General features: G+C 42.1%; 1 protein-coding gene and 1 long non-coding RNA gene across 2 annotated transcripts; both read right to left on the bottom strand.

Annotated features, from left to right (window-relative positions):
• Positions 1–5,403: 5,403 nt before the first annotated feature.
• On the bottom strand, positions 5,404–6,169 carry LOC6619942 (transcription elongation factor S-II). The gene has a single exon (XM_002044118.2). It carries the CDS (start codon positions 6,053–6,055, stop codon positions 5,567–5,569), a length of 489 nt encoding a protein of 162 aa, XP_002044154.1. The 5' UTR covers positions 6,056–6,169; the 3' UTR covers positions 5,404–5,566.
• Positions 6,170–9,347: 3,178 nt separating this feature from the next.
• On the bottom strand, positions 9,348–9,936 carry LOC116802005. Its single transcript, XR_004362404.1, has 3 exons — positions 9,844–9,936; positions 9,575–9,765; positions 9,348–9,496 (listed from the first exon to the last, which is right to left on the bottom strand). It is a non-coding gene; the product is annotated as an uncharacterized LOC116802005 (long non-coding RNA).
• Between the last annotated feature and the right edge of the window lie 8,932 nt (positions 9,937–18,868).

Below are 18,868 nucleotides of genomic sequence, written 5' to 3'. Positions count from 1 at the left end.
AATTTGATTACTCAACTATTTGCAGCGCCTGAATGAAAATTCCATAGAGCGCAGTGCCAATAATAAATTCTATAAATATGCAAATGTGCAGTGGGCCAAACGATGCCAATGGCCTTAAGTGCTGCGAGTCCAACACCACCCAACCACCCACCGCTTTTCCGCTTTTCCAGTGGCTTTTCCACCCTTTGCTATCGCTGATTGGCAGCGTACGTGCGCTTTTCCCATTGTGGCAATTGAAAAATTGAAAATTTTAACAAAAAAAAAAGCAAAAAACAGAAATAGGCGTTTGAAAAGTGGCAAAAGAACTGCCGACAGCTGCAACATTTGGCCAAGTGCCGATTGGCAATAATTTATGCACCACTGCAAATATGCGCGCACGGCGACGATCAATCCAACCCAATCGAATCGAATCGCATCGAATTGAATGGAATGGAATGAAATGATATTGAATTGAATTGAATCCAATGCGATCCAAGGAGCCATCATCGCGCCGCTGCCAAACTATCGATCACCACCGGTTTGCTGGCCAACCCGAAGAAGTGTCAAATAAATAACGCGAACAGGCCATAAAAATGGATGACACCGGGAGCAGCCAAATCGAGCGGAGGTGCAAATGTGGCAGTTTTAATGAAAACAATAAATCTTCATCACTTTCAACTGAATCGAAACGAAACGAATCGAATCGAAATGCAAAGCAATCGAATGAAAATGCCAGTGCAAAGTCCAGTGGCGTGGTCATCAAAAAAAATAGAGAGAGGGGGCTTATCCTCTCGCAATTAGTGATACAAATAAAAATAAAAGGGTTCAAACCAAAGAAAATTATTGCAAACAAAAATGTAATAAATCTTAGATGGCAAGTCACAACGGGGTATGCGTTAGCCTAACAAAGAGGTATTTCTGAGTGGATTCTGTTCAAAATGCTTTTCGATAGTTTTTTTGCATAGTTGTAGACACTATTGCAAGTTTTTTTTTAGTGAAGAAAACCCGCCAATTCAAAACCCCCTTTTTGGGGTCGCACTACGCACCTGATCGCCGTGATAATTTATTGGAAGCGAAGTGCACTTGTTAACTTACACAAACCGAAGCTCGTCAATTGATGGAGCTCTCGCCACCCGATGCTTCCTGTTCCGCCCTTCCCGTGGGCGAAAAAATTGAAACGGAAGCGCAAATTTTGATTAATTGAAATGGAAATCCAACGAACAAAATGCCAAAAACAAAGGCGAAACTAGGCGGCTACAAGTGGACAGCCGGCGGGGGGGGTGGGGAGTGACGCTGGCGTAATTGGCCAACGGTGGGTGTGTCCATGTCCACGAAACCACCGATACGCTAGCACCACTGGCGTCATCGCCACTGACGCATAAAAAATAATCGTGGATCGGAGGAGCAGGAGGAGGAGGAGCAGGAGGAGGAGGAGGAGGAGGAGGAGGAGGAGGAGGAGGAGGAGGAGGAGGAGGAGGAGGAGGAGGAGGAGGAGGAGGAGGAGGAGGAGGAGGAGGAGGAGGAGGGCTGACGGTTGATGGCTCTTCTGTTCGATTTTCATGGTTGTCAGCCAAACGATTATGCACTTTATTTTCATAAGTGACCAGCCAGCAATCGCCACCCACCACCCACAGCCACCCAGTCAAGGTCGCTGCCGAATGCAAATTTATTGTTACCCATTCGAACATTAATCGCCACGATCGTTTGTCAATCAAGGAAAATGACGAACCGCCCCACGCCATTTATTCGATCCCCAATCGATGCCACTTGAGTTATGCAGCGATCGTTCCCGTTGTATTTTGTTCCTTTCTTCGATGAGATCACTGGCTGAAAGACTTCCGGCAAGGTAGATGGATGGGATGGGGCAAATTCCTATGCACTGCAATCTATTGCTTCCCGATTGGATCTTGGATCTGCAGATCGTTTATTTTAGTTAGGGGTATCGATGGGGTCTAGTATGGGATCTATAAATTAGAAGTCCCGAAAAGCCATTGTCGCCTCATTTAAACTAAACAATTTCCCATTGCGACAGATTAGCTTAATATTATATTAAAGAATCTATACACTTGTTTATAAATATATGTTACCTATTCGGTTGATTCTATTCCATCTATGAATGCTTTTCATTACTATTACTTAAAATTGTATATATCCCATTTCTCTTGCTACAGCAGCTGACTCTCTCTCTCACATTATCCCAGTAAGAGGTATCTGATAGTGGTGTCACTCGACTATAGCTTTCCACCTTGCTTTATGTATAGAGTATACGCTATCAGTGCCATTAGTAGTTAAAAGTATATAGTATTATTAAGTAATTCACTCTATTATAATCGCATATCGACTTTTATTATCAGAGTAATGGGTATCTGATTGTCCAAGCACTCTTTTTTTTTATAGTTTTATATTATATAGTATTTTTGAGTTGGTCAATCGATTAAAATTACCTCTCCAGTTGCACAGATCAACAGGGTAGTCCACATTCCAGAGATCGAAAGGAATTCCACGTATTCGCTGGGCGTTTCGGGGGCGGACTGGGGACATGGGCGTCGTGGGAGGGGATGGGCGTGGCCACACGTGATTTACATGTTTCAAGCGGCTAATTTGTTGATGCAAATGCGGGTGTGGCCTGTTCTCGGATCGGAGTCCCCAGCACGCGCCCACAAATAAATAAATGGCTGGAGATGGAAATGGAAACCGGTGACGGGGGCTAGGGGGTAGGGGGAGATGGGGATGGGGATTGGGGGACTGGGGTCTTGGACCGAGATCGCAGCCAATGGCGACAATTGGCATTCACCGTCGCAATTAATCATCATCACCGTCCGATTGACAATCGGGCCACAAATAAATCAAAATCAAAGCCATAAGAAAGCGAATGCAGCGTCGGCACACAACTGCACTGAAAGAAAAAATGTATAGCGCTTATAGAGCTCTAGTAATCTGCAAGAAGCGCATTTAAGCTAAAGATGTCATAGATCAAGTATGATATTAATTGTTTAGAATTATAGATATCTAATTCAAAATCGCTTTCTTTGTATTTTTGCCAGCATTTCCCCAGAATTTCGTTGAGTGTAGTTCCCAATCATTGCCACAATTCATCAAGTATGCAAACACACGCGGCCGAATCAATCAATGGCGAGGAGTAGGAGTGCATGGAGAAGGAGGAGGATGAGGAGGAGTTGGTTGAGAGGTCATCGTTGCGATTCTGCGATTCAGCAGTTCCACAGAAGGTGTCGTAATCCTGGACGCAAGGGTGCACGGCCCAACTGGCAGGGGCAAGTGCGTGCTGTGCCACCAGATGACGCACGATGCGGCCGGAAAAACCCAAACCCAAACCCAAAATCGAAAACCGAAAACCTGGTCAGAGTTTCCGAAAACCGAATAGCCAAAATCGAATGCGGCACAATAACCCGATTGTCTGCGAATACCCACGATGATCTAGAATCGCACGGAGCACTCTCACGCATCCGTGGCCATATGGGTGCGGCCGGATCGGAAATTCCCAGCACAGGTAGAATGCATTGGATGGGATGTGGATTGGAATTGGGATTGGGACTAGCACCAGGTCGCCACGCCCGCCAAGAAGCCAATTTAAATAAGCAGCATAAACAAAAGCGACAGCGTTTTATGATCCCCGCTCCTTATCCTTGCACAAGGATATCGCCATGGCCGCGCAGGTAGGAAGAGCAGACATGGCGGCAATGATGCGCCAACCGCACTGCTTCGTCCTGGTCCTGGTCGGATGGGCTTTTCCCACGCAACCGCGACCTTATCTGCGCCCCTTTTATGAGGCTGCATCTGTTTTCGCACCTCGCTGCCGTTGGCATTATAGCCACATGTGTATGGTGGGAATTTCCGCTTGACCAGCCTACCTGTTCCGCTGAAACCCGTCGATCTCCCGATCCTGAGCTTCCACACACAGGTCAGTGGGCATCAATTGGCCGCCATAAACGTATAACAATCAATAGTGAATCCTTTATGGTCAACTGATGTCGTAGATACTTTAATACTTCGATTAAATGGTGGCTCAAATGAATAAAATGAGTTGCTAGCTTCAAAAGTAGGTGAAAACTGGATGATAGGCAATAGGAAATCCTTTATGATTAGATATTCTATATAATATATTATATATATTCTATATTAGATATTCTGGCATTTAAATTAAATAGTAATTAAATACACAAATATGTTAGTGAGTAGCTTGTAGTTTTATAAAGGTATTACTATTAAACCTCTAATAAATACCAATTTAAATATGTAATAATCGTAATTTCATTGGATGTGGTACTAAACTATATAGCTTTACCTGTATCTGATCGCTTACTTTGACTGATCCCCCAGATCTGCGACATAATGCCAAACACAAGCAACTTGTTCGCCTGATCTTCGCAATCCCAGCCGGTTAACTACCCGATTTAATTGAGCACCGGCAAAACTCTTTGAACTGATTTGATATATTTCCATGTCCATTTCCCATTTCCCATTTCCATAACCATTTCCGTGTCCATGTCCAAGTCGTTGTCCATTTCGTTGTCAGTAATTCATTTTTGTGCTCGACTGCTAATGCCTTAAAGCCAAAATCCATTTGGTCGTTTGGCCATATAACCCAACATTATACATCAAATATGGCACTTGAAAGCACCGCGCGTCTGCATGCCAATTTCAAGGCATTTCATACCATCATATCCCACCGGAATTTTCCGATTTTCCCCCATTTTCCCCATTTTCCACCAGCACCATCCACCTTGCTGCGATCGCACTTGTCGCTGGCGCCGGCGCCTTCAGGGTCGTCAATTTTTTGAGCGACATTTCGAACCGGTGGCTAATATCACAAAAGCCAAACAGCCAAATGAAAAAAAGCAACTAAGCAACAAATGAAATCCGAAAACAAATAAGCGATTTTGTTTGTGGGGGAAAATGATGATGATGATCGGCGCCAGACGGACATAAAAACGCCAAAATGAAACGGAAAGGATGCCTGGGAAAGGCGCATTTCCACTTTGTTTATTCGGCGCCCTGAGCTCTTTTTTTTAATGGTTTTTTGGCCAAATGGCCAATTAATGTGATTTACTTGATACGCTTTTGCATTTGGCTCGCTGCGTTTACGACGGCGGATATTAATTAATTTGCCCGTCTCCGGGGAGCAATTCCCATTGTGCCCGTCAAGAGTCCACCTAGCATCCCAGTTCGCAGTCCAAACCTGAATCCCAATCCCCATAACCGAGTCAATGTCGTTAATGTGGCCATAAAGCAAATGCTTTAACTTCTATAATTTGTCTGCACTTGGGAACGACCCACGCTTGCTAAAACATACGACTTTCGTGGCTGTTTTATCTGCTTTCGCAGGCGAACAAAGGAGCATCGATCTATATGCACTTGATGGACTCATTGATACCCTCTGGATTGAATATGGTTTTTATGTCATGCAATATATTTCCATAATATGTATATATGTTTTTGTGAAAGTATTATTTACATTGAGGCAGGCAACAGGAAATCAGTGGGGTATGGGTATGTATGAGTTACTGTGAATTGTGTGCGTTGGTGTGTGTGGTATCCAGCCATGTGAGGTGACTCCATCCAGGAATGTCTAGCTCTTCCAGCGATTGCCGCAATCATCGCACATGACGAAGGTGATGAGCGGTTCGTCGCCATCCCGGATATGCAATTGGGTGCAGTTGCGCTTTTGGCAGCGCTCACACTTGAACAGATTCGTCTTGGTGCCCTCCACGTTGCCCAACTGAGCCGCATTGATCGAGTCCTGGACGTACTGCTGGCGCATCTGCTTCAGATCATCGCTGGCCATCTCCTCGGGCGTCATGCGGGACAGCTCCTGGGGTGTTATTAGGCCAACAAGGAACTTCTCGCGCAGGCCAGGATTCTTCGGATCGCGCAAGTTGGCCAAACGCGATCGAATCCGATTCTTGTATTTGACCTGGCAGCTGGACAGCTCCCCGTAGATGGCATCCTCCAGTTGGGCGGCCTTGTCATGTGGATCGCCACATCCTGGCGGCATAGGGCCCGATTTCAAGGCGGCAGCCAACATTTCGCGGCACTTCATGCGAACTTCAAAAGACATGGCGGCAAAATCGAAAGAAAGTGCAGTGAATTTATTCAACGAAAACAGAAAGCACAATTGTTAGATTGTGATTGTTAGATTGTGATCGTTGACAGGAGAATGAGAGATGTCTAAACTGAGAGAAATGGCAAGGATAACGATGTTTTCACTCGACATATCAACTCTGAATAAGGATTTATTGTGCAATATTTCTACTTATTCATTTCATAGTAATTAGTATTAGTTGAAATAGATAAATCTACCTATGTATAAATGTTTGAGTTGGGAATCTCCGTCGTAATATATCACTATTCCATAACGCCCGAAATGTGCTAAAATTGAACACTGAAAGGAAAACCAAACACAAATGGAAATCGAAATTGAAACCGAAATGGAAATGATATTTCCCATTTAGTCTATATGTTTGTGTTTGTCGTTCCGCTTTCTTTGTGCGCCGCTGGCTTTTGATTTCGCTAATCGTCTACAACAAACAGCGCGGAGATGATCTAATTATTGACGCACGAATCCCGCAGAAGCGCCAAAAACAAAAGGAAAATGAGTAATAAAAAAAGGAAAATGGGAAATGGAAAATGGTAAATGGTAAATTGAAAATTGAAATATTGAGAAGCCAAACAACAGCCGCAAAAGCGAGCGAAATTGAAAACAAAATCGAATTCATTATCCAAGTCATTAGCTCTTTAGCGAGTCGTTCTTTTTATTGTTGCCGGATATAAATCTGCTAATGTACTTAAGCACACAAACACCCGAACCAACCACCCACCCACACCCCCACTCGCCCACTCGTCCCACTTGGCTTCGCTTTCGTCCCACTGTGCGTGCGCGTTTTTCTAGCGTTTTAAAACGCCTCCGCCGACCTTCAACTGTTAAACTTGACGACCTCAGCGAAACATAAACAGCCGCCACCGATTCGAAGCTACCCAAATACAAAGATACAAATGTATCTATCAATGGTCTGGGGAATTGGTTCACGGCCGTTAACTGACCTTGGCGGCCTTTTGTCTTTCGCCTTTCGGGCAGCAAGATATTTGGAATGGTAAACAAGCCTCAGAACAATGGGAAAACCTCGAACCTTTGTGGCCAAAAGAAATTAATTTCTTCTGATTGAAGAAAATGAAAAGAAAGTGTGGCAAACAAAGAAAATCAATGAAAATATCTCAAATAAGTTCCTGTTTCAAAATACTGTTTATAATACTTCAGCTATTGCCATTCTTACTAAATATGAATTAAAATCAAATTGAGGAAAAAAACTTTAAAAATAATAACTAAAATATTTGACATAAATTTTGCCATTCATATTACCAAATATTTGAATGATTACATGAAAATTGATGAAGATTTACCAATGACAAGAGCTACAACTCCTGCAGAATAATCAATTATGTGTGAACAAAAACTTAAAATTTCCCACTTAAATAGTTAAATCGCAGTATGCAGCAATTTTCCACTAATTTAGCTCGATCAATTTGCATTTTGCAAGTTTTCTAAAGTCCAATTGTTGGCTTGGCTGGCTGACTGGATAGATGAATCGATGGCTGGAAGGATGGACGTTTCCCATCGCCGGTGTGCAGTTACATTCGCTGCCTATTTGTCTCCCGTCGCAGCCAGCCCACTGCCACGCCCACCCGCCCGCTACGCCCCCGGCGTGGCCTTCTTTCACCTTGGCTACGTGATGCCATGGCGTGATCGTGTAACAATGCGAGTGATTAGTACGCGCCGGCGTTCAAAATGCGCAATCCGCCGATGGCAGCGAACTTGCCTTGTTTTTTTTTTTTTTTTACCCCTTTAACTTTTTTTTCAACGTCATCGTTTTTTGTTGTTGTTGTTGTTGGACTGTAGATGCAGTTTTTGGATGCCGCTTGGCCACAAGCGAATCATAAACGGGCTATATGCGATTTCCGGGTCATTATGGCAGTTTATTGGGATGCAAAAAAATTAAAAATAAAACAACAAAGCACAATATTCTATTAGATGATTTATTGTATTAATATTTCTGTTTAATAATTTTATAAGAAATATATTTGCATTTTTATGTTAAATATTTAATACTAGTACAAGTAGTCTGTTTAAGTTATATGAGATATGCCTCGACTCCACTGGGTATTCGGATGTTGTCACGCCCCTTTTTTTCAAAATCCCTCGCTGTTTTGTTGTGTTGTGTTTCGCAGCTTTTGCAGTGGCCTTTGTTACCGCTGACTGTCTGTCTGTCTGTGGGTTTGCAGCTCCTCTGGCCGCCGATCGACAGCCGCATCCACAGCCACATCCACTGGATGGCCGACTGGTCGACTGGATGCATTGCAGCATGCGCGCATGCGCCGTGCACTCCACTATGCGACTGGCGGTCGAGTGAAATGATTTAGTGTGATTTATCTGCGAATTCCTTCTTTCAATCTCTTCTCACGCCACAGATCGCTACGGAAAAGGGCCTCTGGCCCCAGGATTTGTGGAACGGAGCAGTGGAAGGCGGAGGACAGGCTGGCACAATGCAACAGGGAACATGGAGCATGGAGCATGGATTATGGAGATGGCCATAGTCGGGTTAAGCCCCGCTAAATGGAAGGAACGGGCCACGCCCACACCGCGAAAGGAAGGTGTTATAAAAGCGATAATAAAAAATTATAAGCTATGCCCCATAAATTGGCATTTAATAGTTGAAATTTACACTGAATTGACAGTGGCTCGCAAAAGTCGGCGGCGGCGTGAGTGGGCATACTAAATTATCACAAGCTGTTCGTTCAGGTAGGTCCTCGTGTATAGCCCAGATCCACATCCATACATATGTACATCCACCCGCCGCTGAAATGCTGGCGAGGATCAGACGATCCCCATTTTGGTGGAGCCGCTGCCGAGGGCAATCGTCCGCGATTTATGATGCATCATTATAACAATTTTTACTATGGTTATATTTTGATACGCACGCCAGCGAAATCATGACCATTTATGAAAAAATACGCCAAGTGCAGTGCGGGCAATTTTATAAGCTCATTTTCCAACTTCCTGCGCCTTTTCTCAGTTACAAAGACTTCAATACTTGCCTTTTATGGCCGCCATTTATTGATTGATTTGCTGCAATAAAAGAATCTATAAATAATTTGAATTGGATATAGTAATGAGAACCTTCCCACACTTAATGGCTGCATTTATCTAATCTAATATTTAAAAATAAAATACACACCCTCAATACCAACTACATTCGTTTTGAATAACGATTGCTTTATCTTCGGCGACAAGCTAAAATAAATAACGTACGCAACTGATTAATGAATTAATTAAATCATTACCATAAATCAAATCAATGCCCAGTTTTGTTTTGTTAAACGCTTTGTGGGCTGTTGATTGTTATTATTTGTTGAAACTAACGCCAAATACGACCTTGAGTTTAATAAAAAAGACGCTGGTATAATTAACCATGTCCAAATTTACACGCATTTCAACCAAAAATAACTAGAATGAAAAAAGAAAAATACCCAGATCATTTCATGCGAAATTCCGCACTTAAAGGCCTACAGTTTCGTCACGCACCTTCCGTTTCGCTGTAGTATCGTCTTCGTTTTTGGGGGGAGATCTTATCAGACTTTTGGCCATTTTATCTGGCACACTCCTTCCATCCGATCATCGTAATCATCCTCATTACAGCTGATAGTGGCCAGAACAACTTTATCTGATTCGTGTTGCAATTCGCTGACCTCGTCTCGTCTCGCTGCTCCGCTCCACTTTGTCCCGAGATATATAAAAATATGTACATTAATATATATAAATACATATATATATATATAGCTAGCTATAGTTACTTCTTTGAGCTGTGAAATGTGAAATTTCGGAGAAATATTTATCTGCTTTTATGACTGACCATCAAAGTCTTAACACATTTTCGAGTCTGTTTGTTCTTGATTCGTGTGTCTTATTTGCCTTCTTTTTTCTTTTTATTATTTCTTGTGTACATAATTTATTTATTTGTATGTTTTTTTTTTTTTTTTTTGGTTTGTTATAGCTGCGTTTTTGTTGGAGTTTCGAGTGTCAATTAGCGCGGCATTCGCTAATAGAGTACTTAGGGCCGATTACCGGGGTGAATCGAATCGGTTAAGGCCCAGTTAATCGCAGTGACATGATCGGCGGTCTGGCAAGGGGCTTCTCCTTCCGCTCCTCCCCCTCCGGCAGCATGCCCCCTCCGAATCACCCTTCTGTGCTCTGGCAGACAAGCAGGCACAGAAGCATGGGGGCACTCGCACAAAGTGGAAGTGGAGTGCATGTTGTTCGATGTATTAAAATTCCAACAATTAGGGAACATTTCACATGCCTTTCTAATAGCCAACAACGTGCTTGGCAACCCAGAGGGATCCGTGGATCCATGGATCGCTGGCTTGGTGACTTGCTAGATCGCTGCTGGATGGATAGATGGCTGGATGGCTAGATGGCTAGATGGCTGGATGTGTGGATGGGTGGTGTGGTGTGGCATGGAGTGCCATGGTGTTTTGTGCACTCAGATGCAACAAGTTGATAGCCGGAGCTAGTCAAACCGCTTTGCTGCTCACTCACTATGCAATTTCACAGCGGCGAAACATGGGCGGTGGTGGAAAAGCGGAGGAAAAGTGGTGGAAAAAGGAGCAACTGCGGCAACAAAGGAACAGCAAACTGGAAGCAGAACATCAGCATGTTGGCATGTCAATAATCTTGTACCAGTCGTGTTGGAGGAGTTCCACGTGCACTGGGAGAAAATGCTTACTAGGAATATGATTGCTGATATGCTTTTTGGTTTCTGCTGTTTAAACATACACAATTTATCCTATCCTTATCCAAGAAATACTATTAGTTATGTATAAAAATTCCAAGTATGCATGTATTTTTCCAAGTGTAAATGGAGTTGGGAAAAGCAAGAGCAAAAGCAAAAGCAAAAGTGGCAACAAAAGCAAGACAAGTTGCAAGTCAGCCAGGCCGACGACTCACATCGATCGATGAGACTGCATCCAGATCCCTGTCGGAAAGTCCCCGACCGAGATATCGATCTCGTTCTCAGTTCCAATTCCAATTTCAATTCCTATTCCGAATCCGAATCATTCGCCATTGGACGTGACTTGCCACTTCCGTTTCCAGTTTGCCACGCTCTGCATTCAATCGAATCGAATTGAGTTCAGTTCGATTGAAAACGAAATCCGAATTGTGCCATTCGGTGCGTCGTCGATCCATCAATTATATTCGCACTTTCCCACTAAGATCTGGGAACTGCGGTTCCCTTTCCTCGCACATCCCAGAACTCACATCCCAGTTCCCACATCTCGGGATTCTCCTTGTTGTGTCACGCTTTGGCCACAGGCAACACCCTGCAGCGCGATCGCAACCAGGTACGCCCACCCATAGAAACGCTGATACGTGACCGGTACAGTGGGCACGCACAGAGTGACAACGGATGAGCTGGCGATCAATAGAGTCTTCTGCGGAGAAACACAGCCTGCTAAACAGGGTGTCTATTTGGAGTAAATCGCCATCTAACCAAATGTGTAACTACAACTAACATATATCTCATATAACTAACGCAAAAGTAATCTAAGCAAATATCTATAAACTTATTAAACATTTCAATGTTTTTGTAGATTTTATTTGCTATTAAATTTTGTAAGAAATTACTCATGTCATTATATTTCGCATATAACATTATAATATATATAAATATCTGTAAATTATCTTTAAATATAAAATATTATGTGAGTTGGGATGCTATTCTTTTATATTTTTAAGAACAGCCGGAATTAAAATGCAATTGATTTGCTGCCATTGAATCTTAGACCTTGTCGTGCTGTTATCACCACGATCCCTGAGATTCCGTGTCCCCATGCCTCCATGTTTTCCATTCCGTTTCCATGCTGCCGACGAGACATTTTGGGACGTGGCCAAGCGAAATGACGCGAAGGTGGCCAAAAACCAAAGCCACATTTAACAGCCAAATAGCAAAAATCAAAAGCAATAGCAAAGCCTCAGCACCGTGCCAAGCATCAGCCATCAGCCATCAACCACCAACCACCAAGCAGCGAGCAGCAACCACTGAGCATTGAGCACCACCACGTATATAGCGCATATAGCACATATGTGGCATACAGTATATATGCTGTATGGCATATAGCAACCACCGACATCGACATCGACCCTCGCACGTTCCACGCTCCATTGACAGAAAACAAATTTGCATTTGCCAGCCAGTCATTCTGCAAAAAACAAAAAAAAAACAGGGCACTCAGAAAAGAATCGAATTTGAAATGGGGAAGCATCGGGTTTATGCCAATCTTCAGTAATTTTAGCTCAATTGGAACTACAATTAGTAGTTATCAAAATAAGTGTTTTTATTAGTAATTTATTATATAAAAATATTATTAGTAATATTACAAAACTGTATGCTTTGCCAAAGAATGATCTTAATGATATCTTAATCTGTTTTCACAACTTATTTCTTGCCTATTTCAGTGAAAAACTACAGGGTAGAATTCCAGTCCAGAGGGAATATTGCGAAAGCATTTCCCTGACTAATCATGGCCGAAGAATCCCATTAGCAAAGGTACAAAATAATTCGCAAATTATTTGAGTTAAGCTGAAGATTATGTGCTAGAAATTAATAACGCGCTGAGTCAAGCATGAGAATGGCGACATAAATCTTGTGATGATTTTAAAAAGATTTGCATATAATTTCCTCGCTAGCCTGTTGCTCATATAAACATAACCATGTTCATGTTTTTTATTTTTTATTTTTTTTTTAAATATTGCAATATGTTGTTTGATATTTAATTAGGAGCAGACAGTTTAGAAACTATTTTCGTATTTTTTTTTGTCTTGTCTAATCATGTGTCAGATTTGGTTAAAAGTTTTTCGGGAAACTACGTAAATCGAATATTTGGCAAAAGCACAGAACTTGTTCCAACCAGAAATCATCTAACCGATGGGGATTTTTGGTAATCCTAAAATAGGGGCTTTCCTTACGGCGGCTAAAGCTAACCTACTGTCCACATTGCGTATACGCACTCGAATGTTGCGCATACGCCGCGTATGCCCGATTAGCGAACTAGTATTTAAAATACATAAATAATTGGCCAACAATTTGCGCTGTCTGCGCACACTGATTTCACTGATTAGGCCATCCTCCGCCTCCTCCTCCGCCCCCTCAATCTCAACCTCCTCCACCTCGTCCCGTCTCCATTTTTCTAGTTTTTTAGTTTTGGTTTTTGGTTCTGGTTCGGCATTGTTTTGTTTTTTGCTTAATTTTTTTGATTTTTTTCTTGTATTTGTTTTTAGCCCTGTTATCTCGACGATATATCTGCGCTGGCCGGTGGTCAATGCTCGATGTTGTTCGATGTTCGGCTGTTTCTGGCTGAGATGCTCACTGTGCCGTCTGGCCATTGTGGCATTGTCTTAATTATCTGCGGATTTCGTACTCAGGCCGTGACTATCTATTGCCGCCGCCGTGGCTTGACTCATCGCCATCATCATCACCTCGATTCGCATCTAGCATCTAGTATCCTCCTCATCTTCGTCTGCATCCTTGTCCACACACACAACCACATCCACATCCACATCGTCGTCATGCCCATTCCTCGTTCGCATTCCCAGTCTCATCATCATCGTCACACGGCAAGAATTTAGATGGTTTTGGAAAATGTGTTAATCCGCTTAAATGTAATTAGATGTTTAAATAGGGAAAATATAATACAGTAAAAATATAAGATAATTTATAAACATTTTAAATAGCATTTCAAATAGCTCCATAGTGAAATTAATCTTAATCTTTGGCAATTATGAGTTAGGATAACATTTCGTTTATAAATGTTTTATCATTCAAAATGTGCTGTAACCAGAATTAGCCATTGTTCGTTATTAACTATTATTGTTTTTTTATTTTTGAGCTGATTTTTATGAAATGTTTGCCGTGCAGTGAAAAGATCAGCGGCTACACAATCAACGTCACCGTCTTGCTTCTATTTTTCTCTGGCAAGATCACGCGCATCTATGCGATCGCTGATAAAATTCTATTTTTTGAGCCCGTCTGTCTTTTTTGTTCCTATTATATTCTTCACCTTTTTGCGGATTTATTGTGTTTATTTTGTTGTTGTTTTTTTTTTTTTATATTTTGGACAGCATAGTCGCCGTACTGTGGCCATAAACATTTGCATTCGCTTGGATTGCATTTATTTATTGAATTTGCATCATGTGCTTGGTTCGATTTATAGGTAGTTATGTATAGTAGGTAGTAATAAATATAGATATATATATAAATATATATATCTGTATATAAGGATATGCCCCCGCACGTGCCCCTGACTTTATGATCGCGTGCTGTTTGTTTGCCCGTCGCTCTTTGTTTGTTTCCTTCTCCGCCGGCTTGTTTGCACCCCTTTTGTATTGCCCCCCTTCTGTATTTCCCCCTCCCCCCTCCTATTGTGCCCCCCCTTGGACCAACGCCCATGCCAAAAGGCACTAATTGCCGCCGCATTTGCAGCTGATTTGGCGCTAAGCGAATGCGAGCTGCCAGGCAAATATTTATGGGGTCATTCCCGTCTCGTGTCAGCCGCTGGCCAAAAAGCCAAAACAACTAAAAAGCTTCAACATCAGCTAGCTAGCATGGCCCTGAAGATTCCAACCGAGTTGCTAATTTGGTAAATAACAAATTTGATAAGAGTGGGGAGCAACCTGGTTTATCTACTAATTGTTAATCAAGCTAAGATGCAAACGTTTAGTGCAAAAACTAAATTACAGCAATAAATGCCAACTTATGATAGTTGCGATAATTGAAAAAGGCTCCAATTCAATTTAATATGCCATTTGCTACTTATATGTGCACATCTTATGGTTGTTATGTATGCTATGTATATTATATGCTTGAAAATATTTGCATATGTAATTATTAAACATATATTTCTGAGCAGAATAATATCTGCAATGTCAAAAATATAATAATAATAATTAAGCAGAGTGTAAAGCTTCAAGTGCTATTTTGAATATTTCAGCACAATCAATCAGCAGCTTATGACACATTTAATACACATATTTGTACCACTTTCATATTTATGATATATTTACATATATTTATATATTTATTTCTATTCAATGCACTTTTGTGCCAGCGGAGCATTGCCCAATTTCCCTCGAAATCGCAGCCATTTTCGAGCTTCTCGCCAATTTCCATCACGTCGCAGAATCGATAAGTCGGAAATTCAGAAACTGAGAAAAACAGAAATTCAAGAAGTCGGGACTGTGACTTCGACGTTCGATCGTGACAGAATATGAATTGAAAGGGAAACCAGATTGCTGGCACTTGGACTATGGGTATGGAGATAGATGGCAGAGGTACTGGGCCTGTCCATAAGGTTGGATCCCATTGCGATGGTGTGTGTGTGTGTGTGTGTGTATTAATAGTTACACACATTCCCGAGCCGGTGAAAATGTTCTACACAACTTTGCTATGCGAGTGACTATTTTTAGACGTCCAGCACGAGCACTTGGCTGGCAAAAATGCAGTAAAAAAAATGAATAACTTGGCCAACAGTTAGTTAGTTGTTGTGTGGCATTTGTTGTTTGCCTCGCCCCGCCGCACATTTTTTTTGATGGATCATCGCCGTCGTGACGTCAGCAAATGTTGTTTATTCGCTGCAACGAAGGCGCAAAAATATTCGGCATATTTGTGTTGATCCCTAGCCGTCTCGAGTTTCAAAACCCGAGCGTCATGAAACGTAATGGATACAGCTCCTTCCGCCTGGCCACATCCACGGCACTGTGGGCTGTCCTAGGTTAGTTTTCACTGTACTCGAGTCGAGTGGGCGAGGCCAAACGCCTCACTAGCCGCCAACCAAAAGCTTCTGGCTTCCACGGGAAGACAGCGAAAGCCTCTAAAATGCCAAGCTGCACTGAAAAAAAAACAACGAAGTTAAATAGTTGTTCATGAACGAAGCTTTTGTAAATATATGCATTGTAAAGTAAGTACAAGTTAAGCGTTTTGTTTAAAAAATATATTTTTAATATAAAAAAATATGCTTACTTACTGCAATAAAACCATTTAAGCTTTAAGGTGTTTATTAAATCTTATGTTTGAAAAGAAGTTCTTAATCATTAGAAAACTCAAAAGTATTCATTCATATTCATTGCATTTTTATCCTGAAAAGTTGAAAAGGAATTGCAAATAAAATAAATGATATATGATGAGATAATATGATAAATCACCGTTAGTTTCTAATAAAGCTAGCAAAAAAGCGTTCCATAGATATCCCCAGGAACCAAATGTATTCGAAAGTCGTAATATCTTAGATCCTAACGTAATGCTCTTGGAAATGGCTTTCTGTGGCTACACACACACACACACATGGCTATGGAGTGGAGAGAAGAGGAGAGAAGAATCCACTTGGAGCCCGTCTATGTCTATTTTGCGAAGGGGAGATGGTGAGGTGAGCGATGCGGCGAGAGTGGGTGGCGACAGTGGGAGCGGAGAGTGATGGCACGAAAGAGAGAGAGAGAGAGCGAGAGATCGAGTGAGAGAGCAAACCGCTAGGTCTAGATCTAGGTCTATATGATTATATGCTGAAAACTTCAGTTTGTCAAAGATCGCGACGACCGAACGAACGACGCTAGAGAAACGCGCACCGAAATCGATGACCACTCCAAACGATAACGATTGCCAGCCCGCAGGAGTCATTTCGAAAATTGCGCGCGCGTTTTTGGCGACGTATTGCATATAAATCATATGTATATGTCCGCATATATGTATAAACGAAACGAACTTTTGGAACTCTTACCCATAATCTCGATATTCTATTTCATTGTTTCTTTTTTTCCTGTAAAACGTATGTATGTGCGCGCGTCTGTGGAATGGTGCAATTACAGTCGTAGTTATTGGTTTTTAATGAACCTCTTAAATTGCCATTGAAGAACGTGAAAAGTGCCCGAAAGCGAAACGGAAATTATGCTTTACACTCATGATTATTAGTTGTGGAAATTGCAGCTTAAATCACCATTAATCGACACACACATATGGGCGTGGGTGAATCGTTAAATAGTACTCATAGTGATTGCACTGCTACACTGCGTTTCGGCATGTTAAGGCTATAAGCTATAGCCAATTAACCGAATTCTGCTTTTGGAACTTAAATAACTAAATAACACATAGCGACTTGCCAACGAAGTGCTAGCTCTTGAACCGATGAAGGTAATGATAAGAGTGTCTTATGCGATACAATTCTGAAACGCACTGTACCTGCAGTACCTGAAAGCTCTTTCCCCTCTGGATTATAAGTCCGTCACTTTCGGTTTTAATGATCGCATTGAAATGGAATGTCATCGACCAATTTCAATTCCAATTCCAATTCCATTCCGATTCCGATCCCGACCCAATATCGTCGAGATCGGGGCGACACACGCCCCAAAAACGAGACAATTACCCAGGAATGGGGCATGATTTCTTTTATTATTACTGTGTTTAGATCGAATCTGACGCCAAAAGGGCGACCAAAAACAAAAAAAAAAACAAAAAACAAGACAAGAAAAAACGTAATCACAAAGAATGGGTAAAATCAATCGAACATCGATTCGATGCGGACCAGTTGCAGAACGGTAAAGGGGGCAGATCGTTTGATAGCTGGGATAGATAGATAGATAGATAGATATATAGATATATAGATATATAGATAGATAGATAGATAGATAGATCGATCGATCGATCGATCAATCGGGCGGTCGGGCGAATGATGAAATTTCCAGAGCGTTTCAATAGCAACCGGCAACGGAAAGAAAAAGCAACGGCGACCGACAACGAACCATTTACAATTCCAATCGAATGGCAATTGTTGTCGACATGCAGCATGATTCAAATCGAGGGCGTGGCAGAGGAAATGGGGCGGGGGGTAAATACCTAGATTGGCGATACTCGATGACGCAGCCCAGGTACTCTCGATCGCTTGAAAGTCGCCAGATACTCGTAGTATCTAGCGACAGGGATGAAGAGTTTAACTGCGCTCGGGAAATGCATTATTATCATGCCACTGATATGATAACCAAGCATTGAAATGGCTAAACAACAATCTGTTAGTTAGATTGTATGGTTTTATTTCCACCATTAAGCTGACTAAAACTTCCATCACATATTCAAGCTTCAGCTTGTCACAAATCCCATTCCGACCATCAACTGATCAAACAATCGATCGACGGATCGTTTGAGATTGTTTGATCGTTCGATGATCGCGATAAGAGGAAGAAGAAGCAGCAGAAGACGAGCAAAACTTAACGATGTTGGCCAGTTGGCTAACTGCGGTTTTATTGCCACTTTACTTGCTGTTTCGTCTGGCAAACAAAACATTCGCACACACATGACGTATACGCGATATTTTTGGCCTGCTCTCGCACAGAAACAGCAAAACGTAGGGGTGCGAGTGGGACGGGTGGACTGGCGAAGGGAGACAGAGCTACACGAATCTCTGTTGCTAGGGTGGCACTTTGTATGTGGGGGGTTAGTCAGCTTATAAATAATGGAATTTCATCTAGGTGCCTTTTGAGGGCCGCAAACTATGGTGAACTTTCGTGCGATGAAATCTCCGGAAAATTACTCAATCGAATCGCACAGCATTTCCCGGAAATCTCCCATTTCATTTGATGCCTTTTACAGGTCTGATCTCTTTAGATTTTTAACTAAGAACTTTGAACTTAGTACTTGGTCTCTTTTCCATCTGCTCGCTCTTAATTTGTCCACTGTTTCTAACTGGTCCACATGGATGTCTCAAATGATTGGACCTTCTGGCTTCGATGACCATCAAATCAATTGCATGTGACTGCAGTGAAATAGTACTCAACCACACA

This window comes from Drosophila sechellia, chromosome X (assembly GCF_004382195.2).
Source record: "Drosophila sechellia strain sech25 chromosome X, ASM438219v1, whole genome shotgun sequence".
Classification (NCBI taxonomy): domain Eukaryota; kingdom Metazoa; phylum Arthropoda; class Insecta; order Diptera; family Drosophilidae; genus Drosophila; species Drosophila sechellia.
This window is presented reverse-complemented; position numbering and strand designations above follow the sequence as displayed.

Bases quoted from the DNA above. Each gene is read 5' to 3' on its own strand.
- LOC6619942 (XM_002044118.2), bottom strand. From the start codon at position 6,055: ATGTCTTTTGAAGTTCGCATGAAGTGCCGCGAAATGTTGGCTGCCGCC.